The 27,835-nt window shown below is 31.4% G+C and overlaps 2 protein-coding genes across 3 annotated transcripts; both read right to left on the reverse strand.

Moving 5' to 3' along the window:
• Positions 1-6,946: 6,946 nt before the first annotated feature.
• LOC107944114 (tropinone reductase homolog At5g06060) lies at positions 6,947-16,142 on the reverse strand. Of its 2 annotated transcripts, none has more exons than XM_041085936.1 (5): positions 15,952-16,142; positions 11,417-11,624; positions 9,442-9,658; positions 8,384-8,490; positions 6,947-7,248 (listed from the first exon to the last, which is right to left on the reverse strand). In XM_041085936.1, exons 1-5 carry the CDS (start codon positions 16,038-16,040, stop codon positions 7,036-7,038), a joined length of 834 nt encoding a protein of 277 aa, XP_040941870.1. In that variant the 5' UTR covers positions 16,041-16,142; the 3' UTR covers positions 6,947-7,035. The 2 variants fall into 2 exon arrangements, with proteins under 2 accessions (XP_040941870.1, XP_040941871.1); XM_041085937.1 differs by having other exon boundaries at positions 15,920-16,118.
• Positions 16,143-21,632: 5,490 nt separating this feature from the next.
• LOC107944113 (tropinone reductase homolog At5g06060) lies at positions 21,633-27,277 on the reverse strand. The gene is made up of 5 exons (XM_041085940.1): positions 27,068-27,277; positions 26,172-26,379; positions 24,178-24,394; positions 23,134-23,240; positions 21,633-22,013 (listed from the first exon to the last, which is right to left on the reverse strand). The coding sequence occupies exons 1-5, from the start codon at positions 27,154-27,156 to the stop codon at positions 21,804-21,806; spliced, it is 831 nt and encodes a 276-aa protein (XP_040941874.1). The 5' UTR covers positions 27,157-27,277; the 3' UTR covers positions 21,633-21,803.
• Between the last annotated feature and the right edge of the window lie 558 nt (positions 27,278-27,835).

The following is a 27,835-nucleotide window of genomic DNA, read 5'->3' on the forward strand; positions in this document are numbered from 1 at the left end:
AACCTAAGGATAAAACAATTGTTACATCACCACATCCAAAACACTCAACTAACTAAATACTTTTCTCAATGTTGAACTCGTTCAGGAACTCATGCCATTCAACTTTCGAAATTGATATCAACAATCAACTCGCTTAAGGGTTCACATAAGAGAAAAACAGTTATTTCCGAATCACCAAAATGCATTTTGATCCTCCCATATTTTCCACTATATGTTGTATCCTCCATAAAAATTCCTTCTTGCATTTTTTCTTGGTCAACTCCAACAAATAATTCAAAGACCTCCATTCAGGATCTAACCCTTGTGCTCCCAAAATATTCGCAACTAAGAAAATCTTAGATAATTATGCAACTATTAGGGTGAAAGTATAAATATATACCCATATAATGGGTGTGTCTTAAATTTTTTTTATCAATTAATTTATCATATATATTTTAAAAGGTTTAATATAATGAAAAATCCTTGTAAAATAATTTAATAATCAACTAAGGCCTCAATTAAAAACAACATTCAATTGAGTCTTTAATTTTTCTTTTTTGCTCGGCAATTAAGTCCTTAATTAAATATAAGCAATCAATTAAACTCTAAAAAAAAAAACAACTTCCATGTAAACCCTTAATGATAGGAGCTCAATTGATTATTTAGTTATTTTATAGGGACTTTTCATTTTATCAATCCCTTTAAAGCTATAGTTTTCGTAAAAAAGACAAATATTTTCATAATAATAATTGTTATTTTTAAAATAAATATTTTTTTAATCATTTATAATTGAGTTTGTTTGGTTGACTCGTGAAGTCAATTCGGTAAAAAAACTTGAATATAATATAAATACAGAGAAAAGCTTTGATGAATTAGGGGATGTGTAATTTGAGAATGACTTAAATATGCGTTTCGGCCTTTGAATTTTGATTCACTTTGGTGTCGGGTTTTTAGAAACAAGTACATGAGTAATGTTGCTTTCTTGAGTGATGAAGTTAAGCCAAATGTTTCCTCCACTTGGAGAGCTTTATGAGATAGTGGCCAAGGGTTGTAAATGGGAAGTAGGGGATGTTCAAATATTCGGTTCAGGTTCGCTTGGTGGGTGGGACAATGACCGTTGAAGGATAATCAAAACACGAACCAATCGGAGAATGGTCTCGGATTATATCTCGAATGAGGGTTCGTGCCAATCCCTTGCGTGAATAGAGAGGTTGTTAAAGACTCTTCTTGTTGGGGGTTGGAGACTTCTGGTAGATTTTTGGTAGGCTCAGCTTATTATATGCCAGCAAAAATGGAGTTCTATAGCAATAGTGACATGAGGTCCAGAGTGAATCCATTTTTTCATAGGGCTTGCTTAGCTAAATCACTAACGACATTATCGAATTAGTACTATTTTATAATGATATATTGCATCTACAAACAATTATATTAATCTAATTTGAAAATAAATGTAAGTATTCATTACTTTAGATGAGACAGTTGAATCAAAATCAAAGTTTCTTGTATACATATGAATCACAATTCAAGTTTCATATGAATAATTGCACCAAATCAAAATTTATGTATCAAATTACACATTAGACCAAAGCTCATATATGAACTTGATATTCATTCCAAAAATAATATTAAAGTTTGGATTAAAGGGTGGCTATGAATCCTCTGTTGGTAATGCAAAGGGTTGGTGTTAGTGGGTATATCCCATATTGTTTAAATACAAACTGTTAAAGAGTGTTTTTATATAATTGTACTTCTTAGTCTCATTGAGCAATTGGGCTATAGGCTTATTACATGTTTTTTTTCTTTTCAAAAGACTTATTTTTTCCACATAGTTACTATTTCGAAAAATCTAGGAATTTTCGGATGTTCGAATGGAAATAGTGGGGGTAGTTTCAGTGCTTTTATTTATTTATTTATTTCTTTGCCCCTGCCTTTTTATCATTTTCCCTTATGTTACTAGTATAAATAGAGGGCTGATTTCCTCATTTTCTTTTACACTGAATAGAAACACAACCCTCTCTAAAAAACATTCCACTCCTCCGCTTTCTGTCTTTGATTTCTTTATAAATTGTCTTTTTTTCCTTAATCACTTTAGAGGAAATTCTGTCTAGGAGTTTGGGTTTTAAGTGGGATCGAAATCACTGAACCTTTCAGAAAAAAATAATTTAATCACTGAAATCAGAAAAAAAAACTTAATACATAATTTGGTACTTAAGTTTGACACTTTTTTCTAATGTGGTACATGTGTTGTTTTTTGGTCTAATTTGGTACATGTATTTGATAAAAATTATACATTCTGGTACCTAAAGGTAAGAATGCTAATTTTTTTAGTGTTTAATTTAGGTTTTAAAATTGATTTGATTAAAATTCATAATTAGCTAATAATATTAACAATTAACTTTTACAAAATCAATCCTATAACTTTAATTAAACCACAATCATCGGACTATATTTAACAAATTAAATAAATGTTACAGGCCAATTTCAGGCTGTTTACAAATACCCAAACCCGGTTGGCCCATTACAATACCCCTAACCTATTTATAACTATCACCCATTTAACCCATTTACAAATTTAACCCAATACCCACCAAACCCCAAAACCCAATCACATTAAACCAAATACCCCAAGCCCAGTTACTAAACCCGAATGGCCCATTTACATTACAATGAACTTTAGCCCAACTAACCCTAGCCCAATTAGCCCAATACCCAAAATCAAAAGAAAAAAAAAACAAAACACCTAACCCTAATCAGCCTTTAGCCGCAACCACCCTCCCCACTTGCCCCCGACTGTCAGTCTCTGCCACCACCATACCAGCCCATGCCACTGTCACCTCCACCGTTCAACCACCCTGCAAAGACAAAGCAGAACACGCAACAGCAAAACAGAGAAACAAAAAGTGTATAAAAATCGAATGTAAACCATAAAATAGGGATTCGGCAAATTTTTGATAAAAAAGAAAAAGCATTCAATTTTAAAAAACACAAAAATAGAATATCAATTCCAATGATACTAAATCAAGCATAATACCAAATCAGAAGCCCCAAGATACTGAAATCGAAAGTTTAAAACCTAAGGTAATTTCTTTTTTTTTTCTTATTTTAATTTCGTTTTTTTTAAACCTATTTTCTCATCTTTACCTACTAAAACACATAAAAAATATAACACAAAAATAAATAAAAAAGGGGGAAAAACGTTGGCCGGCGCCGGCACCGGCGAAGGTCCGGTGACCGCCCCCCTTGGCCGGAGATCCTCTCCTCTCCCCTTCTCTCCCTTTTTTTTTTCCTTTCCCCTTTCAACTGATTTTTTAAAAAAAAATTGTCTTTTATAGGGACCAAAACGGTGCGTTTTGGTCCCCCCCGTTTAAAGAAAAACGACGTCGTTTTGGCACCGGGTCGGGTCGACCCGACCCGCTCCGATCAGGATCCGCTTTTTTTAAACGGAAGGGATATTTCTGCATTTAGCCCTTCCGATTTTTCATGCATTTACAATAAGGTTTTTCGCTTTTAATTTGGCCCTGGATTCTGTTGAGTTTTACAATTTAGCCCCTGGCCATGCGCATCGTCTTAAATGATTTGGGTAAATTTCGATTTTGGTCCCTCTAAGTCACGCGCGCGTTACAATTCGGCCCCGTGTCCTATTTTATTTCAAATTTCGCCCCAAAATTTTGTTTTATGCTCGATTTAGTCCTTTTGTTAGTTTACTGTTTATTTTCAAATTATCTTGTTATTATTTTCTGTTATTTATTATTATTAATTATAATCTATATACTTATTATATTGTATTATTTGCAAGTAGTAGTGTATACTTGTTATGTACGTATACGTATATGTATATTTATTGATGGTGTTCCTTTATACTTTATTTTAATATTTTTATCATATTTGCCTTTTTATATATTTCAATATTATTATTATCATTATGTATTTGTGTATAATCTTTTATATATGTATGTGTATTTAATATACTTATGTATTATATTATATAGATATTTATACGTTATATATGCTTTTAATATTACATTTTATATATTATTATGTATATTTTTAATATATATATATTTGTGAAATATTATCAATAGTTTATTTTTTATTATTATTTTTTTAATATGTATATTTTTATATATATTTTAACACTACATTATATATATTTTTATATTATGCATATATTTCAAATATTATATATTAAGTATTTCTAATATCCTTATTATTTATACTCATACGTACGTGTCTATGTATCGTATTAATAAATTCATTTTATTGTTATCGTTTCTAAAGTATATGTACATATCATCTATGTGTTATATATATATTTTCAATATTATTAGTTATATTTTTATATATACTATTCCCATGTATATATTATTACATTTATTTTATTTCTATTATATTTATTATTAGTACATATATTTTAGTATGCGTATATATATATTTTTTACATTCATTTTATTGTTACTATTTTTACTATTATTATTAGTATAGGTCTGTTATATATGTATATTGTATATGTTCATTTTAAATATGTTATGTATATATATATATTATGTACCCATATTAGTATTATTATGTAAACCTTTTTCATTCCTATTTTACGTACATATTCTCAATGTCATTATTACGTATATACACCCATTGTTTCCATTTCATATTTAATTCTAGTATTACATAAATCTTTATTGTTTATAATATTATTGTCACACTTATATTTGCTTCAATATATTTCAAGATTTGTCTTTTATTTATTTTTATTTATTAATTTGCTTTGCATTATTTCAAAAATCTTATTCTTGTTTTTTTAATAAATAAGGCAATGTATCGATTTAACATTAAGCCGTAGATTTCATCGCTATGTTGGATGGAATTTGTCGGCTCGTGTTAAAGACGGAACACCCTTCTGAAAAATCGAAAAACTAAGATTTCTCGTCTTTTCAATCGGATCACGACTAAATGTTACATTGAATTCGCATTTTTGAAAATCAAGACAACACGTGTTTTATAATATACCAATTTTGGGCGTCGCGAGGGTGCTAATACCTTCCTCGCGCGTAACCGACTCCCGAACCCTAATTTTTTTCTCTGGATTTTCACGTAGACTTAAATTTGGTCTTCATTTTTTCTCAAAAAAAAGATGATTTATTAGGTGTCCGATCACACCTAGGAAAAAGGATCGGTGGCGACTCCTCTTTATTTTAAAATCAAATTTTTTACTAAATCGCCACAATTAGTGACCAAGCTAAAGATTTTACGTCGCTACAATAAATTTACAACTAAGACTAAATTTACTCTATTAACAAAATCATGAAGAAAAACTAATAATATAAGCACTTAACTTTCCTCAAATCAATTCTAAAACCCGAATTAAACACTCAAATATTACATTAGAAAAAGAATATTGATCTCGAATACCAAATGATATATTAAGCTTTTCTTCTTCATAAAAGAATGGTAATCGTTGGATTTTATAGGTCTGATTTGCTCAAAGAGTGGGTTAAAGGAGAAAAATCGATTAAATAATTATAAATCTTCTACTATTTTTTGTTTTATTCAATGATGATGTGTCATATTATTATTTCACTAATGATGCATTAAATATTATTTTTGTGTATCTTTATTATTATAAAACTCCTAAATGAATTTGATATCACGAATTAAAAACATACAAATTGAATTAACAAAAATCCAAAAGGAAAATTAAAATTCAAAATTAATGTTTTCTTGAGTGATGAAGTTGAGCCAAATGTTTCCTCTACTTGGAGTGGTTTATGAGATAGTGGCCAAGGGTTTTAAATGGGAAATAGGCGATGGTTCAAATATTTGGTTCAGGTTCGATTGGTGGGTGGGACAATGATCATTGAAGGATAATCAAAACATGAACCAACCGGAGAATGGTCTCCGATTATATCTCAAATGAGGGTTCGTGGTGGTGCCAATCCCTTGCGTGAATAGAGAGGTTGTTAAAGACTCTTGTTGTTAGGGTTGGAAACTTCTGGTAGATTTTCATAGGGCTTTCTTAGCTAAAGCACTAACAGCATTATTGAATTAGCACTTTTTTATAATGATATATTGTATCTACAAACAGTTATATTAATAAAATTTGAAAATAAATGTAAGTATTCATTACTTTAGATGTGGCAATTGAATCAAAATCAAAGTTTCATGTATACATATGAATCATAATTCAAGTTTCACGTGAATAATTGCACTTAATCAAAATTTATGAATCAAATTGCACATTAGACCAAAGCTCATATATAAACTTGATATTCATTCCAAAAATACTATTAAAGTTTGGATTAAATGGTGGCTATGAATCCTCTGTTGGTAATGCAAAGGGTTGGTGTTGTGGGTATATCCCATATTGGTTAAATACAAGCTATTAAGAGTTTTTATATAATTGTACTTCTTACTTTCATTAAGCAATTGGGCCATGGGCTTATCACATGTTTTTTCAAGAGTCTTATTTTTTCCACATAGTTACTGTGCCAAAAAATCTAGGAATTATTGGCTATTTGGACGAAAATAGTGAGGGTAGTTTTAGTGGTTTTTTTTACTCCTTTGCCCCTGCCTTTTTATCGTTTTCCCCTTATGTTAACATTCCTCTCCTCCGCTTTCTGTCTGTGATTTCTTTATAAATTGTCTTCTTTTCCTTAATCACTTTAGAGAAAATTATGTCTACGAGTTTGGGTTTTAAGCGGGATCAACTATGACCCCTCTAAACTTTCTTACGAATTGTTCCTACTATAATTTCCTGAGAAGAGCAACACCAATCTAGTTTCATCTTCCATAATCGGGTGTACAAATATCGAAGGACTGTGTTAACCTTGGAGGATGAGATCCAATTCATGATTACACCGATCACGGTGAATTCGTTTTTAAGACGATGGATTTACCCCGACGCAATAATTTTTTATTTCATATTTCGTTATTTATTTTCCAGTAAGTGCTAACAGATTTTTTTTGCAATAACTTATTTCCAACATCCTCTTGCTCATTTCCCAAACAGGTCTTATACATCACAACTTACAAACAACGTACACATTTGAGTTGGCTCGTGGCTCATGGCTCATGTTGTTTTGTAATTTGATTTGGAAAACAGAGGCCATTCACAGTGATCCCACCATCAACAAAAATAAGCTGCCCTGTTACATATGAAGCCGCCGGTAGGCACAAGAAAGCAACCATAGCCGACACTTCCTTTGGCTCACCGGCCCGTCCTAATGGTGTTCGGCTTATGATTGCATTTTTTCCTTCTTCATTATCTTCAAAAAACTGCAAAAGTAATATATCAATGTATCTATTATGTCTATAGTTGTCTAATTATGATGACAACTAAATGTCGAGTCCTAATAAATGTAACACAAAGTTATTTGGATTTGATTAGAAATAGGTTCAAAATATTTTTTATCATTATCGAGTCAAACTATCGAGCCCGCTGATTTGAATATCTTAATTATTTAAAAGTTTAATCAAGTTTTTAAGGTAAATTGCACCCAAAGTCACTAAACTATAGTAAGTTTATGTTTTAGTCACTCAACTTAAAAAAGTTACAAAATGATCACTAAACTATTCAAAAGTTTTGATTTTAGTCACTGGACTGTTAAAATCGTTGTGGTATAGGTTTCTTTGTTTGTGCCACTTGCACAATCAAAAGTTCTCCTTCCCCTTCTTTTCTACAATTCAACCCCTTTTTTTTTTGCCATGAAACAGCTTTGAAAATCACAAATCTACAAACCAAAATCCAGACAACTTTCTTCTCCGATATCCAACACTGACCACCAGATCGACTTGGATCCAAGGTATGTTCTTCTACTCATCAATGGGTACTGACCCACTGTACCAATCATCAAATCGTCGCTTGGAGCTTCCTAGCTGATTTATTTATTTTTTTTAAAAAAAACTTAACAACCTAGTGACTTATATCAAATTTTTTGATAGCTTAGAAACTTAAATGAAAACTTTCAAATAGTTTAATAACCATTTTGTAACCTTTTGAAGTTGAGTGACCAAAACGTGTATTTACTAATTGTTTAATGACCTTGGGTGTAGTTTATCCTTTTTTTAAGATTATATATTTTTATTAGTAATTGAAAAATCTCAATCCAATCTTGAACTTCTAACATAAATTATAGATTTTGTTTCAATAAAATTTCAATGACTGAGAAAAAAAAAAGAATTACATAGTTTGAATTCAAGAATAAGAATCGAGTCCATTTCATATTAGGTGAACAAGTCTAATCAAGTAAGTTTGAGTAAACTTTAAAAATGAAATTCAATCAAGCTCGAACCGGGTTTTGAAATTTCAGTTGAACTCAAGCTCCTTACAGCACGAGTTTGTTCAAGACCGATTAAAAGTTTATTGGGACGGAGGGAGTATAAAAGATAAGCATAAGGAAGAGTTTCTTACACGTTGAGAGAGGGGAGTTTTGATGAGTGCTGGTGCAATGGCATTAACCCTAATATTATCTCCTGCCCAGTCACAAGCTAAGAATTTCGAAAGATGATCCATGGCCCCTGCAACAAAATCAGACAATTTTAGAGGGACTAAAGCACAAATTTTTCATTTGAAGGGGCCAAGGCTTTACCTACCACCTGCTTATATATGTGGTTAATTGTATTGAACATTCTCAAATTATCACTAAGATTTTAAATTGGTCCTTGAACAAAAAAAAAATTTTAATTGAGTTTTCAAAGTATTAGTATTATATTAATCAAGTCTTTTCGTCAGTTTGGATATCAATTTAGGCATTAAATGATAGTTCAGATCTGACATGGTATATATTTAAAATACATGAATCAAATTGGGAACATATTACATTCATGTTGTTTGCACGTAATTAAAATTGAACCATACGTTTTAAATATACTCTACACTATATTTGAGCTGGCAATTAACACCTAAGCTACTAGTTAGGTTGTCAGAAGGACCTTATTGATATGATAGTGATATTTTAAAGACTCGAAAAGAAAGTTTTGAAGTTCTAATGCCAATTTAAAATCTAGACTACAATTTTAGTACGCCTTGAACTTGACAACACTCCAACTTTGGTCTCTAAACTTTTTTTTGGTCCATATTAGTCCCTGAACATGACATCTTTTTCTCAATCTAGTCCTCAAACTTGGATTTTGTTAGGGATGATGGTGTGGAACTCTGATATTGGTCCCTAAACTTGTAGCTTTAAGATTTTATACAATTTTTTTAAATTTCTTAGGTGATGACATGACACAATCTTAAAGTCACAATCTTAAAGTCGTACATTATCACACCTTAATTGAACTAAGTTCATGGACCAAATAAGAAAAAAAGATTACTAAGTTTTGGGATTAATGTGGACCAAAAAAGGTTCAATGACCAAATTGAAAAATACCAAGTTCAAAGACTAAATATTGCTTTATCCCAAAAATAAAATAAAATACAATATGTAAAAAAATAATTTTATAAATATAAAACGTGTAGAATATTACCTTTGTTGGCTCCATATATAGCCGTATTAAATACAGGTAATGTACCAGCAATAGAAGAGATAAACACAACGCTTGCAGCGGCGGAAGCTTTCAGAAGGGGATGTGCCAATACACTAATGTTATAAGCAGATTCGAAGTTGGTGCTCGTCAAAAATGAAACATCTTCCGCCGTGTAATCTGTCACCATTTTCCATATATTCGTTCCCACGTTATTTATCTGCAAATTTTACGAGTTCAATTCAAATCCAAATTTTTATTAATTTTATATAAACATAGGTTAAATTCCATGGGAGATCCCTGTATAATAGTGACTAGATTAATTTAGTCCCATTATTAAATGGATCAGTTTAGTCCCATTAGTACAAAAAGAATTTAATTGCACTTCAATTCCAAACAAAATGTTTCATTTACAAAGCCATAAAAAAATTAAAAATATTAACTCTGTTAAATTGTAAATTATATTTTTTAAAGCAGTAGATGTTATATCTATTTCAATGAGGCCTTAATTGATTCTTTTTAATAATAGAGGGACTAATTTAATCAAGTTTCTATAATAGCGGGACCTCTTAGATACATTCAACTATAAACACATTAAAAGATAAAAAATCCTCGTAATAACATAACTTTGTAAAAAATATAATATTGAAAACATCTCACTTTGAAGATAGTTTTGTTAATGGATTGGATTGGGTTAGTACAAGTTTTAAATCTTTGAGTTATTTTGGTTTGTGTGAATTTTAGGTGTACATTATTTCATATTAGAGTTATTTCAATTTCGATTTATTTTGGGTTTGTGTCATTTAGGATAAAGCTCAGGTTTTGCGTGTTGAATTATTTATGGATTTGGGTCCTTTCAGGTTATTTCAGCTTCAGGTCAATTTGGGTTCAAAATATTGAACTTTTTTATTGTTAAATTGAACATATTCAAGTAGAATGGATCGAATTTTCATATTTAAGTAAAATTTAATAGGAGAACAATTGCAAAACCCAACCCAAAATATTAGGTTCAAAAAATGGGTCTAGACAAAAAAATTAGACCAATTTAAAATATGGGCCTTGCTCAGGCTCAAGCATTCAAGACCCATGCTCGACTCAACTCGTTCTCTATGTTTGTAATATTTATTATATTATGAAATTTACAACACAAAAAAAAATTAAATCTATAGTAATATATGATACTAATAACATTAAAAATATTAAGATGTCTATATATAAAATTTTAGTAAATGCAAAAAAATATATAAAGCTATTAAATATTAAATATTAAATAAAAATAATATAAATATTTTTCAAAATAATTAAAATATAAGATGGGTAGGCTAGAGTAAAATATTAGGCTCATATTTTTTGCTAGGTTCAATTTGAACAAGTATAAAATATATCAATATCATGTTTAAACCCAGCCCAAACTCAGCCCGGCCCTCCTAGCCATCAACACCTCTAACCCCACCTAAAATTTACTAGATAGTTTATATCATATTTGATCTCCCTTGAAAAAAAATTTTGATTCTATAAGGTTACAATTATCATTAATTTTTGGGTAAACCACATTGTAGCCACTCAACTATTATTTTTTTTCTTTTTTGGTCACCAAACTATCTTGAATTTTCGAGTGTTTTTTTTTTACATTAGCCAGCTCGTGACAAATAATTACAAAATTAAATAGTTAGGCGGCCACTTTGTAAATTTTCATAGTTGAGTGACCAAAAACAATTTACTAATAGTTGAGTGGTCATTTTGTAACTTTCGATAATTGAGTGACTGAAAAAGAAACCATAGTTGGGTGAAGTCAATTGTAATTTACCCTTAACTTTTTGATGAAATGTATTAAAATTACTTTATTAACCCCGATTAAGATTAAATGACAAGATCTAGCTTGAATATTAGAGCACAAGTAATCAAAAGATTTAAACAAGCCTATTTCGAGGATGAATTTGCAATATATACATACACATAAATGTTTGCAGTAATTTACCAGGATGTTAAGCTTCCCATTAAACTCAGAAGAAACTGTGTTTAGTAGATTTTCTCTTTGAGCTTGATTCGAAACATCACACACTGAACCGGTAACTCGTAAACCCTTTGCCTTCCATTCGAGTAAGCAATCATTGAGCTCAGTTTCAGTTCGAGAACATGTATGCACAATCGCTCCGAATGCAGCTAATTCCTCTACGATTGCATGCCTGATCTGTTGAATATTGGCAATATCCCACATTAGGAAAAGATAGAAAGGGAGGGGGTTTGGTTTGTTATATATAGAACCCCTCCCCCTTTGGTTGTATCATCCCAAAATCTTCTCCTTTGTAATATTTCTAGAGGAAATATTAATTTGGTAGTGTCCGAGGACGTAAGCTAAATTGGCCGAACCTCGTTAAAACTCTGGTATTTTATTTCTTATTTGTTTGCTTTTATTTAATAGCTTTATGTTGGTTATATTTATTTAGTTATTATTGCTATAAATATCTAAGTGAGTTCTGTCTAGTTGTTGGGTTTTAAGCGGGACCATTGTGACCCCTCCAATTTAACTGGGAATTTTCTTAGTATAATTGTTGGCATAATAATTATCTAAATATTTCTGATAATATTGTTATTAATATTATCGTCGCTTCCGCAACAATTGGTATCCGAGCCAAGGTTTTGTAGTATGCTCTGTGTTTGCAGCTTAGTCTGATCTTACACATCAGAAACATTTCCTAAAGCTTGTGGGTATTCTGCATTTGGTGGCTATTAAGTAGAAGCTATGGCAAAAATGACAGAAGAAAAACCATCCATATCAACAACTTCCACTTCGTACATTTTGCCGAGGATTGGAACTGCAAATACGAGATTTGTAGTGGAAATTTTTGATGGAACAGGTCATTTCGGCATGTGGCAAAGTGAGCTTCTAGATGCCCTCTTTCAACAGGGTCTAGATATTGCCATTGAGGAAGAAAAACCAGAAGGGGTTGATGATAAAGAATGGAAGACCATCAACCGATTGGCATGTGGTACAATTCGATCATGTCTTTCCAGAGAGCAGAAGTATACATTCAGTAAAGAGACTTCTGCAAGTAAATTGTGGAAAGCATTGGAGGAGAAATTTCTGAAGAAGAACAGTCAAAATAAGTTACATATGAAGAAAAGACTGTTTCGTTTCAGTTATGTTCCTGGTACCACGATGAACGAGCACATTACCAATTTTAATCAGCTGGTGGCTGATTTGTTGAATTTGGATGTGACTTTTGAAGACGAAGACTTGGCGTTAATGTTGTTGGGATCGCTTCCTGAGGAGTTTGAGTACCTTGAAACTACTCTACTTCATGGAAAATCGGAAGTAACTTTCAATGAAGTAACTGCTGCATTGTATAGCTATGAACTACGCCGAAAGGATAAGTTGAAAGGTTCAGGTGAAGCAGCAGTGGAAGCATTGGTAACAAGAGGTCGTCAGCAAAGTCAGTCTAAGGGGAAGAGAAGAAAGTCCAAAGGTCGAGCTGTTGCCAAAGATGAATGTTCTTTTTGCAAAGAAAAAGGACATTGGAAGAAAGATTGTCCAAAATTGAAGAAAAAAGGGAAGACTCCGCAAGATGCAAATGTTGCAGAATGCAATAGTGAAGCAGAGTCAGACTTTTCTCTTAGTATGACATCTTCAACATTATATGCAGATGAGTGGATCATGGATTCTGGTTGTTCCTATCATATGTGTCCCATTCGGGAATGGTTTTTTGAATTTCAAAACTAGATGAAGGGGTTGTTTACATGGGTAATGATAACACATGTAAAATAGCCGGGATAGGTTCAATTAAACTGAGGAGTCATGATGGATCTACTAGAATTTTGCGGGATGTACGATATGTCCCAAAGTTGAAGAAGAATCTCATCTCTTTGGGGTCGTTAGAATCTAAAGGCCTAGTTGTGACAATACGAGATGGAGTTCTTAAAGCAACTTCAGGAGCATTGGTGATGTTGAAAGGCATAAGAAAGAACAATCTGTATTACTACCAAGGTAGTACAGTGGTCGGGACAACAGCAGCAGCAATTACGAGTACCAAGAAGGACGCTGAGGCAACACAGCTGTGGCATATGCGTTTGGGCCATGCTGGTGAAAAATCCTTGCAAACTCTAGCCAAGCAAGGATTATTGAAAGGTACAAAGACTTGCAAACTTGAATTTTGCGAGCATTGTGTTCTGGGAAAACAACGAAGGGTGAAATTTGGCACTGGGATTCACAATACTAAAGGTATTCTGGATTATGTGCATTCTGATGTATGGGGACCGTCCAAGACTCCATCACTTGGAGGAAGACGTTATTTTGTCACCTTTATTGATGATTTTTCCAGACGAGTTTGGGTGTTTCATATGAAGAACAAAGATGAGGTGCTTGAAGTTTTCCTTAAGTGGAAAACTAAAGTTGAAAATCAGACAGGAAGGAAGATTAAGGTTCTCCGATCAGACAACGGTGGAGAATATAAAAGCGATCCATTCCTGAAGATATGCCAAGATTGTGGCATAGTAAGGCACTTCACCGTAGGTGGAACACCGCAACAGAATGGGGTGGCAGAGCGTATGAATCGAACGCTTGTGGAGAAAGTTCGATGTATGTTATCTAATGCTGGATTAGATAGAAAGTTTTGGGCTGAGGCTGTGACGTACGCTCAACATCTCATCAATCATTTGCCATCATCTGCTATAAATGGCAAGACTCCTTTGGAGAAATGGTATGGAAAACCTGCTACTGATTATGACACCTTGCGCATTTTTGGTTCTATTGCATATTATCATGTGAAAGAATCAAAGTTAGATCCAAGAGCAAAGAAGGCTCTATTCATGGGCTTCAATGCTGGTGTTAAGGGATATCGTTTGTGGTGTCTAGAGGCAAAGAAGACGATAATCAGTAGGGATGTTACCTTTCATGAATCTGCCATGTTGAATAAGGTAAATCCAGAAGGAGTGAGTAGTACTTCACAGCAGGTGGAGTGTACTCCGCAGCAGGTGGAGTTTGAGCAGAGTGTGGTAATTCCAGCAAAAGGTACCACTAGTGATTCTTCATTGGCAGATGCAGAGTCAGATGAGGAAGAGGTTTCTACCCAAGAACCTCAACAGCAATCAGAGCCAATTGCAGTCAGAAGGCAGAGACGAGAAATTCAGAAACCTGCTCGTTTCACTGACATGGTAGCTTATGCACTTCCAGTTGTTGATAATATTCCATCCACTTACACCGAAGCCATTCAGAGTTTAGAGAATAATAGATGGTTAGGTGCAATGGAAGAGGAAATGCAATCTCTAGAGAAAAACAAGACGTGGAAGCTGGCACAACTACCAAAAGGGAAGAAGGCGATTGGTTGCAAATTTGAAGACACTATTGAAGTTTGTGTTATGAGAAGATGTTCGAAGATGTGGAATATCGCCAAGGTGGAGATTTGTTGAATATTGGCAATATCCCACATTAGGAAAAGATAGAAAGGGAGGGGGTTTGGTTTGTTATATATAGAACCCCTCCCCCTTTGGTTGTATCATCCCAAAATCTTCTCCTTTGTAATATTTCTAGAGGAAATATTAATTTGGTAGTGTCCGAGGACGTAAGCTAAATTGGCCGAACCTCGTTAAAACTCTGGTATTTTATTTCTTATTTGTTTGCTTTTATTTAATAGCTTTATGTTGGTTATATTTATTTAGTTATTATTGCTATAAATATCTAAGTGAGTTCTGTCTAGTTGTTGGGTTTTAAGCGGGACCATTGTGACCCCTCCAATTTAACTGGGAATTTTCTTAGTATAATTGTTGGCATAATAATTATCTAAATATTTCTGATAATATTGTTATTAATATTATCGTCGCTTCCGCAACATGATCATCATCGTATTAATTGCACAATACTTGGTTTGTCACATTGACATAAAAACAAACACGTTGAAGACAATAATAATAAAGGGAAAAAAAAGTAACCATTTCGTGTGGATTTCCACTAGATTCACATCAAATCTGTGTCTCAACACGAAAATAAGATTATCCCTTTAAGTGTGGTGTTGTGTTTTAGTTATTTTTCTCGTGTTATTTTTATGGGTAAATTATATTTAAGGTCATTAAACAATTAATAAGTTTACATTTTGATTATTGAATTTCAAAAGTTACAAAATAGTTAATGAACTATTCGAAAGTTTTCATTTTAAGTCACTAGGCTATTAAAATCGTTGTTATATGACTTTCTCTGTTCGAAAGTTTTTTTTCCCCTTTTATTCTACACTTCAGTTTTTTTTTTTTTATAAAACAACTTTAAACCTCAAGAATTTTAGATCGATTTAGATCTAATGTATGTTTTTCTATTCATTAATGGGTACTAATTCACATACCAGTCGACGAATTGTCGCTTAAAACTCGTTAGTCGATCTTTTAAAAAAAAAACTTAATAACCCAATAACAATAACCATTTTTTTATCTTTTTAAAATTAAATAATCAAAATGTAAAGTTATTAATTCTTTAGTCACATTAGGTATAGTTTACCCTATTTTTATCGAATAGGAAGAGGAAAGTACCCGATGCCTTTGGTACCACCGGTGACAAGTGCAGTCATGCCGTGAAGACTCCATCTTTTGTCTTTGCTACACCCCTCTGCTTCTCCCATTTTGCTTACTTTCTCACCTTCCTTTTTTATGGTGCTTCATATATATGTGTACATATATATATATGGATGGATGGATAATATGCTGTAAATCAGAATTGTTTTCAACCACAGAACGAGATTCATCATGTACCATTTATCTTCAAATCAAGGTTATATTCTGTCATTAGTCCCTGTATTTTGCAAAAGTTATGAATTTAATCCCTATACTTTTATATGATATTTTTAGCTCTTGCACTCTCCAAATTTTAATATTTCAGTCATTACCAAATAATAACTATTAAATTCATTAAGTAAAGTTATGCTATTTCTAAAATTCGATGTGCCAATATATATTATTATATGTGTAATGTCATGTCAATTTATCTACATAAAAATTCAGTTAGTAGATTAACGACTCTCATTTGTGTCAAGATTAAAATTGCAAAATACGAAAAGTGTAAGGACTTAGAAATACCCAATTGAAAAAAATAGACTAAATCTATAATTGTACGCATAATACATAACTAGTAATTGAATTTACTCATTAGCCATTAACGGTGGTAAGTAGCTTCAACATCCATAATTTAAGGGTAAATTACATCAGTAGTCATTTAATTATTAGTATTTTTTCTATCATCTAATTATGAAAAGTTATAAAATTGTTACTTAATAAATTTCATTTTTTGTTACCCAACCATGAAAAGATACAAAATGGTCTCCCAACCATTCAATTTTGTTTTTGTTTGTCGCCAACTAGCTGATAGTGGCGGCTTTTAAAATTGGCATAGTAACTATTTTAACCCTCAATATTTAAACATTGTGTCAATTTAGTCTTGATTCTAAAAAATCTACCCCTCAACATTTACACATTATGTAATTGGGTCTTTTTTACAAGTTCGATTTTTTTTGTGACCCTTTTACCTAAAAACCTAAAAAAATTTATCAGCTAAATTTGATTGAAAATTTACAAAAAAAAATGGAAACACTCAAAAATCCAAGATAATTTTCATTCTTTTAAAATTAATACTTAATGCCACAAAAAATTTTACATTTATCACTTAACCTTTCAAAAAAAGATAATTTAATCACTGAAATCAGAAAAAAAAACTTAATACATAATTTGGCACTTAAGTTTGACACTTTTTTCTAATGTGGTACATGTGTTGTTTTTTGGTCTAATTTGGTACATGTATTTGATAAAAGTTATACATTCTGGTACCTAAAGGTAAGAATGCTAATTTTTTTAGTGTTTAATTCAAGTTTTAGAATTGATTTGATTAAAATTCATAATTAGCTAATAATATTAACAATTAACTTTCACAAAATCAGTCCTATAACTTTAATTAAACCTCAATCATCGGACTATATTTAACAAATTAAATAAATTTACAACTAAAACTAAATTTACTCTATTAACAAAATTATGAAGAAAAACTAATAATATAAGCACTTTACTTTCCTCAAATCAATTCTAAAACCCGAATTAATCACTCAAATATTACATTAGAAAAAGAATATTGATCTCGAACACCAAATGATATATTAAGCTTTTCTTATTCATAAAAGAATGGTAATCGTTGGATCTTATAAGTCTGATTTGCGCAAAGAGTGCTTTAGAGGGAGAAAATCAATTAAATAATTATAAATCTTCTACTTTTTTTTGTTTTATTCAATGATGATGTGTCATATTATTATTTCACTAATGATGTATTAAATATTATTTTTGTGTATCTTTATTATTATAAAACTCCTAAATGAATTTGATATCACGAGTTAAAAACATACAAATCAAATCAACAAAAATCCAAAAGGAAAATTAAAATTCAAAATTAATGTTTTCTTGAGTGATGAAGTTGAGCCAAATGTTTCCTCTACTTGGAGAGGTTTATGAGATAGTGGCCTAGGGTTTTAAATGGGAAGGAGGGGATGGTTCAAATATTCGGTTCAAGTTCGATTTGTGGGCGGGACAACGACCGTTGAAGGATAAACAAAACATGAACCAATCGGAGGATGGTCTCCGATTATATCTCAAATGAGGGTTCGTGGTGGTGCCAATCCCTTGCATGAATAGAGAGGTTGTTAAAGACTCTTGTTGTTGGGGGTTGGAGACTTCTGGTAGATTTTTGGTAGGCTCAGCTTATTATATGCCAGCAAAAATGGAGTTCTATAGCAATAGTGACATGAGGTCCGGAGTGAATTCGTTTTTCATAGGGCTTGCTTAGCTAAAGCACTAACAGCATCATCAAATTAGCACTTTTTTATAATGATATATTGCATCTACAAACAATTATGTTAATACAATTTGAAAATAAATGTAAGTATTCATTACTTTAGATGTGACAATTGAATCAAAATCAAAGTTTCTTGTATACATATGAATCACAATTCAAGTTTCACGTGAATAATTACACCAAGTCAAAATTTATGTATTAAATTGCACATTAGACCAAAGCTCATATATAAACTACTTGATATTCATTCCAAAAATAATATTAAAGTTTGGGTTAAAGGGTGGCTATGAATCCTCTGTTGGTAATGCAAAGGGTTGGTGTAACCGCCCAATTTAGACCCTAATCGGAACTGTGGTTTTAGGACCACAAATCCGAGTCAGAAAAATATTTTAAAATTATTTTCTGTGTTTATTTTGTGTGAATTTATATTTGTGAAATTTTCGTGATTTAATTTTGTCGTTTAGGTGTCTGATTAAATAAAAGGACTTAATCGCGTAAATTCAAAATTTGATGGTTTTAAGTATAAGGGTCAAATTGATGTTGGCTTATTGAGTGGGAGACCTTAAGTTGTAAATAGGCCATTATTAAAATGGGTGAACGGTAATGGACAATAATAAGTGAAAATAAAATGTTTAAAACTAAGGTTAAAAAGGTAAAATAATGTTAAGTTATTATATAACATATAACATAAAAATATATTAAGTTATGTTCATATATCAACATCCACCGAAACCATAAATAAGAAAGAAAAAGAAAAAGAACTAGGGTTCGGCCATTTTGCAAGCTAAATTCAAGATCAAGAACAAAGGAAATCAAACTTGGATCGGGGAAAAACAAAAATAGTCGAATAGCCGATTTGTAACATCCGTCGATATCCGAGGTAAGTCTTTAAGCAGTTAAACATGGTTTATTTTGAACATAGAATGATTTACTATGATGATTCAAAATTTTTTAATGTATTAGTATGTTAGCCGAATGAGAAATATTGATGAATCAATGTGATTGAGTTGTATTTGAATGACATCAAAACATCTGGAAGTGTGTATGTGTTACATGGGTTATTGTACAATTCGATATATGAAATGTTGTGGAATGAGTTTATATTTGTGATATTCGGGCTTTGAGCCTAGCAAGCCTTGTGCTGGTGACTTTGATCGGGCTTTGTGCCTAGCAGGCTTAGTGCCGGTGAATAAATATCAGACCTTGGGTCTAGCAGGCTTTGTGCCGGTGTGTGATTCAGGCTTATGCCTAGCAGGTTTTATACCGGTGATTTATTTTAAGTCTATGTCTATAAGACTTCACATTGATGTGGAAAGTGAGCAAGTAAGTTGATCTAAATGACTTTTATATTTGGCCACATAAGCATGTACATGTGAGGTCATATTGAGTTTGTATATTCGGCTGCTTGTGAAGTTATATTGAACTTGTATATTCAATTTCATATGAGGTTATATTGAATTTGTATATTCGGCCATATGAGATATTTTATTGAACTTGAACATAGGTTACATGTGATGACAATTTGAACTTATATATTCGGCCATATGAGATAATATAATGAACCTTGTGTATTTGGCTATATAGGTAAGTTTTTATGAGATGATATATTGGATCTTATATATTTTCGATTATATAGGTAAGTATTTATGTGGTGTTATTATTGACCTTGAACATTCGACCAAGTTAACTTATTTGAGTTAAAGTATAACTTTAATGGTACGATTCGGCTTGTATGAAATGATTTGATTATTTACTTGAGTTGTTTAAATTGCTTAAGGCTTACTAAGCTAAGTTGGCTTACTCTATGTGTGTTTTTGTTACTCTGTTTTATAGATTTTGGTTGTAAGTTTCAAGCTCAGAGATCGTGATCGAAGTCATCCACACTATCGTCAACTTTCGGTATTATTAAAAGTTTATTTTGAAACTTATGGCATGTATAGGCTAATATGTATTTTGTTCAACTTTGAATGTGTATATATATCGAGCCATGCGAATATGGCTTATCTTTAAAGTTTGAATTATGTTTGGCAATGGTTTATCTCATTTTGATTTTAATGTTATGTGAAATGAATGAAAAGTATATGTGATTAGTGTTTTATGATTTAGAAATAGCTTGAAAATGATTATTGGATTTGGTTGTACTTAATAAATTGGTCATGGTATGTATAAATGTGGTTAGTCAATTCGGTTATGGTACATGTTTGGTTAATTATAAATGTGAATTCGTATACTAAGCTTGTTTAACGCATATTTTGAATGACATGATATAGGATATGTTTTGTGTTAATGAATAGAATTTAGTTTGGTTTGCATGTAAGTGTATATGTATTTAAAGTGATTAACTGTTTAATATAGATTGTAAGTGAGAAAAAGATATCTACCAAATGAATAGTGATTCGAGTAATAATGTACTATGGGAGTTATATGAATTTTTAATAAGATGTTAATTATATATATTTATATACATGTACATGTTGTGTATTCGATGAAGCTTGACATAATGGTTTGGTTTATAATGAAAGTATTTGCGTTTGAATATATTTGCTAATGAATAAATGATTTGTGATAAATATTATTCAATTGAAGATATGCGTATGATTATTGGGTTGGAATTATGTTTGTTTGAATGCCATGGATATGGTTTAAATTTGAGGTATGATTCGTAATGACAATGTGATTAATAGTGCATGTATTATATTTAATTAGCCATGTGCTTAATATGTATGAATATGACTTGCATGAATATGTGAATGTTTGGGATTATGTTTTTATTCAGTAATGCCTCATAATCTTAATCTGGCGACGGATACGGGTTAGGGGTGTTACAGTTGGTGTTAGTGGGTATATCCCATATTGGTTAAATACAAGCTATTAAGAGTTTTTTTATAATTGTACTTCTTACTCTTATTGAGCAATTGGGCCATAGGCTTATCACATTTTTTTTCAAGAGTCTTATTTTTTCCACATAGTTACTGTCCGAAAAATCTAGGAATTTTTGGTTGTTCGGACGAAAATAGTGGGGGTAGTTTCAGTGCTTTTTTTTACTTCTTTGCCCCTGCCTTTTTATTATTTTCCCCTTATGTTAACATTCCTCTCCTCCGCTTTCTGTTTGCGATTTCTTTATAAATTGTCTTTTTTTTTTCCTTAATCACTTTAGAGAAAATTATGTCCACGAGTTTGGGTTTTAAGCGGGATCGACTATGACCCCTCCAAACTTTCCTACGAATTGTTCCTACCATAATTTCCTGATAAGAGCAACACTAATCAAGTTCCATCTTCCATATTCGAGTGTACGAATATCGAAGGACTGTGTTAACCTTGGAGGATGAGATCCGTTACATGATTACACCGATCAGGGTGAATTTGTTTCTAAGACGATAGATTTACCACGATGCAATAATTTTTTATTTCATATTTCTTTATTTATTTTCCAGTAAGTGCTAACAGATTTGTTTTGCAATAACTTATTTCCAACATCCTCTTGCTCATTGCCCAAACAGGTCTTATACATCACAATTTACAAACTACGTACACATTTGAGTTGGCTCGTGGCTCATAGCTCGTGGTGTTTTGTAATTTGATTTGGAAAACAGAGGCCATTCACAGTGATCCCACCATCAACAAAAATAAGCTGCCCTGTTACATATGAAGCCGCCGGTAGGCACAAGAAAGCAACCATAGCCGACACTTCCTTCGGCTCGCCAGCCCGTCCTAATGGTGTTCGACTTATGATTGCATTTATTCCTTCTTTATCTTTAGAAAACTGCAAAAATAATATATCAATGTATCTATTATGTCTATAGTTGTCTAGTTATGATCAAAACTAAATGTTGAGTCCTAATAAATGTAACACAAAGTTATTTGGATTTGATTAGAAATAAGTTCAAAATCTTTTTTATCATTATCGAGTCAAACTATCGAGCCCGCTAATTTGAATATCTTAATTATTTAAAAGTTTAATCAAGTTTTTAGGGTAAATTGCACCCAAAGTCACTAAACTATAGTAAGTTTACGTTTTAGTCACCCAACTTAAAAAAGTTACAAAATGATCACTAAACTATTCAAAAGTTTTTATTTTAGTCACTGGGCTGTTAAAATAGTTGTTGTATAGGTTTCTCTGTTTGCGCCGCTTGCACCAATCGAAAGTTCTCCTTCCCCTTCTTTTCTACAATTCAACTTTTTTTTTTTGCCATGAAACAGCTTTGAAAATCACGAATCTACAAACCAAAATCCAAACAACTTTCTTCTCCGATCTCCGACACTGACTGCTAGATCGACTTGGATCCAAGGTATGTTCTTCTACTCATCAATGGGTACTGACCCACTGTACCAATCATCAAATCGTCGCTTGGAGCTTCTTAGCCGATTTTTTTTGTAAAAAAAAAACTTAACAACCTCTTGACTTATATCAAATTTTTTAATAGTTTAGTAACTTAAATGAAAACTTTCAAATAGTTTAATGACCATTTTGTAACTCTTTGAAGTTGAGTGACCAAAACGTAAATTTACTAATTTTTTAATGACCTTGGGTGTAGTTTACCCTTTTTTTTTAATTATTAGTAATTGAAAAATTTCAATCCAATCTTGAGCTTCTAACATTAATTATAGATTTTGTTTCAATAATATTTCAATGACTTAGAAAAAAAAGAGAATTACATAGTTTGAATTCAAGAATAAGAATCGAGTCCATTTCATATTAGGTGAACAAGTCTAATCAAGTAAGTTCGAGTAAACTTGAAAAATGAAATTTAATCAAGCTCGAATCGGGTTTTGAAATTTCAGTTGAACTCAAGCTCCTTACGGCACGAGTTCGTTCAAGACCGATTACAAGTTTATTGGGACGGAGGGAGTGTAAAAGATAAGCATAAGGAAGAGTTTCTTACACGTTGAGAGAGGGGAGTTTTGATGAGTGCTGGTGCAATGGTATTAACTCTAATATTATCTCCTGCCCAGTCACAAGCTAAGAATTTCGAAAGATGATCCATGGCCACTGCAACAAAATCAGACAATTTTAGAGGGGCTAAAGTACAAATTTTCCATTTGAAAGGGCCAAGGCTTTACTTACCACCTGCTTATATCTGTGGTTAATTGTATTGAACATTCTCAAATTATCACTAAGATTTTAAATTGGTCTTTGAACAAAAAAAATATTTTAATTGAGTTTTCAAAGTATTAGTATTATATTAATCAAGTCTTTTCGTCAGTTTGGCTATCAATTTAGGCATTAAATAATAGCTCAGATCTGACATGGTGCATATTTAAAACATATGAATCAAATTGGAAACACATTAGATTCAAGTTGTTTGCACATAATTAAAATTGAACCATACGTTTTAAATATGCTCTACACTATATTTGAGCTGGCAATTAACACCCAAGCTACTAGTTAGGTTGTCAGAAGGACCTTATTGATATGATAGTGATATTTTAAAGACTCGAAAAGAAAGTTTTGAAGTTCTAGGGCCAATTTAAAATCTAGAGTACAATTTGAGTACACCTTGAACTTGATAACACTCCAACTTTGGTCTCTAAACTTTTTTTTGGTCCATATTAGTCCCTAAACATGACATCTTTCCTCAATCTAGTCCTCAAACTTGGATTTTGTTAGGGCATGATGGTGTGGAACTCTAATATTGGTCCCTAAACTTGTAGCTTTAAGATTTTATACAATTTTTTAATTTTCTTAGGTGATGACATGACACAATCTTAAAGTCGTACATTATCACACCTTAATTGAACTAAGTTCATGGACCAAATAAGAAAAAAAGATTACTAAGTTTTGGGACTAATGTGGACCAAAAAAGTTTCAAGGACCAAATTGAAAAATACCAAGTTCAAAGGCTAAATATTGCTTTATCCCAAAAAAATAAATAAAACACAATATGTAAAAAAATAATTTCGTAAATATAAAACGTGTAGAATATTACCTTTGTTGACTCCATATATAGACGTATTAAATACAGGTAATGTACCAGCAATAGAAGAAATAAACACAACGCTTGCAGCGGCGGAAGCTTTCAGAAGGGGATGTGCCAATACACTAATGTTATAAGCAGATTCGAAGTTGGTGCTCGTCAAAAATGAAACATCTTCCGCCGTGTAATCTGTCACCATTTTCCCTATATTCGTTCCCACGTTATTTATCTGCAAATTTTACGAGTTCAATTCAAATCCAAATTTTTATTAATTTTATATAAACATAGGTTAAATTCCATGGGAGGTCCCTGCATAATTGTGACTAGATTAATTTAGTCCTATTATTAAATGGATTAATTTAGTCCCTTTAGTACAAAAAGAATTCATTTGCACTTCAATTCCAAACAAAATGTTTCATTTACAAAACCATAAAAAAATTAAAAATATTAAATCTGTTAAATTGTAAATTATATTTTTTAAAACAGTAGATGTTATATCTATTTCAATTAGGCCTTAATTGATTCTTTTTTAATAATATAGGGTCTAAATTGATCCATTTAATAGTAGAGGGACTAATTTAATCAAGTTCCTATAATAGTGGGACCTCTTAGATACATTCAACTATAAATATATTAAAAAATCAAAAATCCTCCTAATAACATAACTTTGTAAAAGAATAATTTTGAAAACATCTCACTTTCAAGATAGTTTTGTTAATTGATTGGATTGGGTTAGTACAAGCTTTAAATTTTTGAGTTATTTTGGTTTGTGTGAATTTTAGTTGTACATTATTTCATATTAGAGTTATTTCAATTTTGATTTATTTTCGGTTTGTGTCATTTAAGGAAAAAGCTCGGGTTTTGTGTGTTGAATCATTATGGATTTGGGTCCTTTTAGGTTATTTTAGCTTCAGGTCAATTTGGCTTCAAAGTGTTGAATTTTTTTATTGTTAAATTGAACATATTCAAGTAGAATAGATCGAATTTTCATATTTAAGTAAAATTTGATGGGACTATAATTGCAAAACCCAACCCAAAATATTATGACCAAAAAATGGGTCTAGACAAAAAAATTAGACCTATTTAAAATATGGGCCTTGCTCAAGCTCAAGCATTCAAGACGCGTGCTCAACTCAACTCATTATCTATGTTTGTAATATTTATTATATTATGAAATTTACAACACAAAAAGAAATAAATCTATAGTAATATATAATACTAAAAACATTAAAAATATTAAGATGTTTATATATAAAATTTTATTAAATGCAAAAAAATAAAACTATTAAATATTAAATAAAAATAATATAAATATTTTTCAAAATGATTAAAATATAATATGAGCATGTTAGGGTAAAATTTTAGGCCCATATTTTTTTGCTAGGTTCGATTTGAACAAGTATAAAATATATCAATATCATGTTTAAGCCCAGCCCAAACTCAACCCGACCCTCCCAGCCATCAACACCTCTAACCTTACCCACAATTTACTTGATGGTGTATATTATATTTGATCTCCCTTGAAAAAAAAATTGATTCTATAAGGTTACAATTATCATTAATTTTTGGGTAAACTATACTGTAGCCACTCAACTATTATTTTTTTTCTTTTTTGGTCACCAAACTATCTTGAATTTTCTGAGTGTTTTTACTTTTACGCTAGCTAGCTAGTGACAAATAATCACAAAATTAAATAGTTAGGTGACCATTTTGTAACTTTTCATTGTTGAGTGACTAAAAAAAATTTACTAATAGTTGGATGGTCATTTTGTAACTTTTTATAATTGAGTGACCGAAAAAGAAATCATAGTTGGGTGAAGTCAATTGTAATTTACCCTGAACTTTTTGATGAAATGGATTAAAATTACTTTATTAACCCCAATTAAGATTAAATGACAAGATCTAGCTTGAATATTAGAGCACAAGTAATCAAAAGATTTAAACAAGCCTATCTCGAGGATGAATTTGCAATATATACATACACATAAATATTTGCAGTAATTTACCAGGATGTTAAGCTTCCCATTAAACTCAGAAGAAACCGTGTTTAGTAGATTTTCCCTTTGAGCTTGATTCGAAACATCACACACTGAACCAGTAACTCGTAAACCCTTTGCCTTCCATTCGAGTAAGCAATCATTGAGCTCAGTTTCAGTTCGAGAACATGTATGCACAATCGCTCCGAATGCAGCTAATTCCTCTACGATTGCATTCCTGATCATCATCGTATTAATTGCACTATACTTGGTTTGTCACATTCACATAAAAACAAACACGTTGAAGACAAAAATAATAACGAAAAAAAAAAGAGTAACCATTTCGTGTGGATTTCCACTAGATTCTCATCAAATCTGTCTCAACCAGAAAATAAGATTATCCCTTTTAAGTGTGTTGTTGTGTTTTAGTTATTTTTCTCTTATTTTTATGAGTAAATTATATTTAACGTAATTAAATCATTAGTAAGTTTACATTTTAATTACTGAATTTCAAAAGTTACAAAATGGTTAATGAATTATTCGAAAGTTTCCATTTTAAGTTACTAGGCTATTAAAATCGTTGTTATATGACATTCTCTTTTCGCATTGCCTATATCATTCGAAAACTTTTTTTCCCCTTTTATTCTACAGTTCAATTTTTTTATATAAAACAACTTTAAATGTCACGAATTTTAAATCGACTTGGATTCAATGTATGTTTTTCTCCTCATTAATAGATACTGATCCACATACCAATTGACAAATTGTCACTTAAAACTCGATAATCGAACTTTAAAAAAACCTAATGACCCAAAAATAATAATGAACTTTTAACTTTTTAAAATTAAATAATCAAAATGTAAATTTATTAATAGTTTTGTCAGGTATAATTTACCCTATTTTTATCTAACAGGAAAGGAAAGTACCCGATGCCTTTGGTACCACCGGTGACAAGTGCAGTCATGCCTTGAAGACTCCATCTTTTGTCTTTGCTACACCCCTCTGCTTCTCCCATTTTGCTTACTTTCTCACCTTCCTTTTTTATGGTGCTTCATATATATGTGTACATATATATATATATGGATGGATGGATAATATGCTGTAAATCAGAATTGTTTTCAACCACAGAACGAGATTCATCATGTACCATTTATCTTCAAATCAAGGTTATATTCTGTCATTAGTCCCTGTATTTTGCAAAAGTTATGAATTTAATCCCTATACTTTTATATGATCATTTTTAGCTCTTTTACTCTCCAAATTTTAATATTTTTTCAGTCCTTACCAAATAGTAACTATTATATTCATCAAGTAAAGTTATGCTATTTCTAAAATTCAATGAGTCAAAATATATTATCATATGTGTAATGTCATGTCAGTTTATTATATCTACATAAAAATCTAGTTAGTGTATTAACGACTCTCATTTGTGTCAAGATTAAAATTTCAAAATATGAAAAGAATAAGGGCTTAGAAAGACCCAACTAAAGAAAATAAACTAAATCTATGACTGTACGCATAGTACATAACCAGTAATTGAATTTAATCAAACAAATTTAAGTGCTATTATTTTGATCAAAACTAAAAATGATCGATTCGAAAAATGCAGGGACTAAATTGTTTTATAGATAAGAAAGGCTACTCACCACCCTTGGTTTTTCAAATTGTTAATAATGGTGTCCACTGGTAATGAC

Source organism: Gossypium hirsutum, chromosome A13 (assembly GCF_007990345.1).
Source record: "Gossypium hirsutum isolate 1008001.06 chromosome A13, Gossypium_hirsutum_v2.1, whole genome shotgun sequence".
NCBI classification, from domain to species: Eukaryota; Viridiplantae; Streptophyta; class Magnoliopsida; order Malvales; family Malvaceae; genus Gossypium; species Gossypium hirsutum.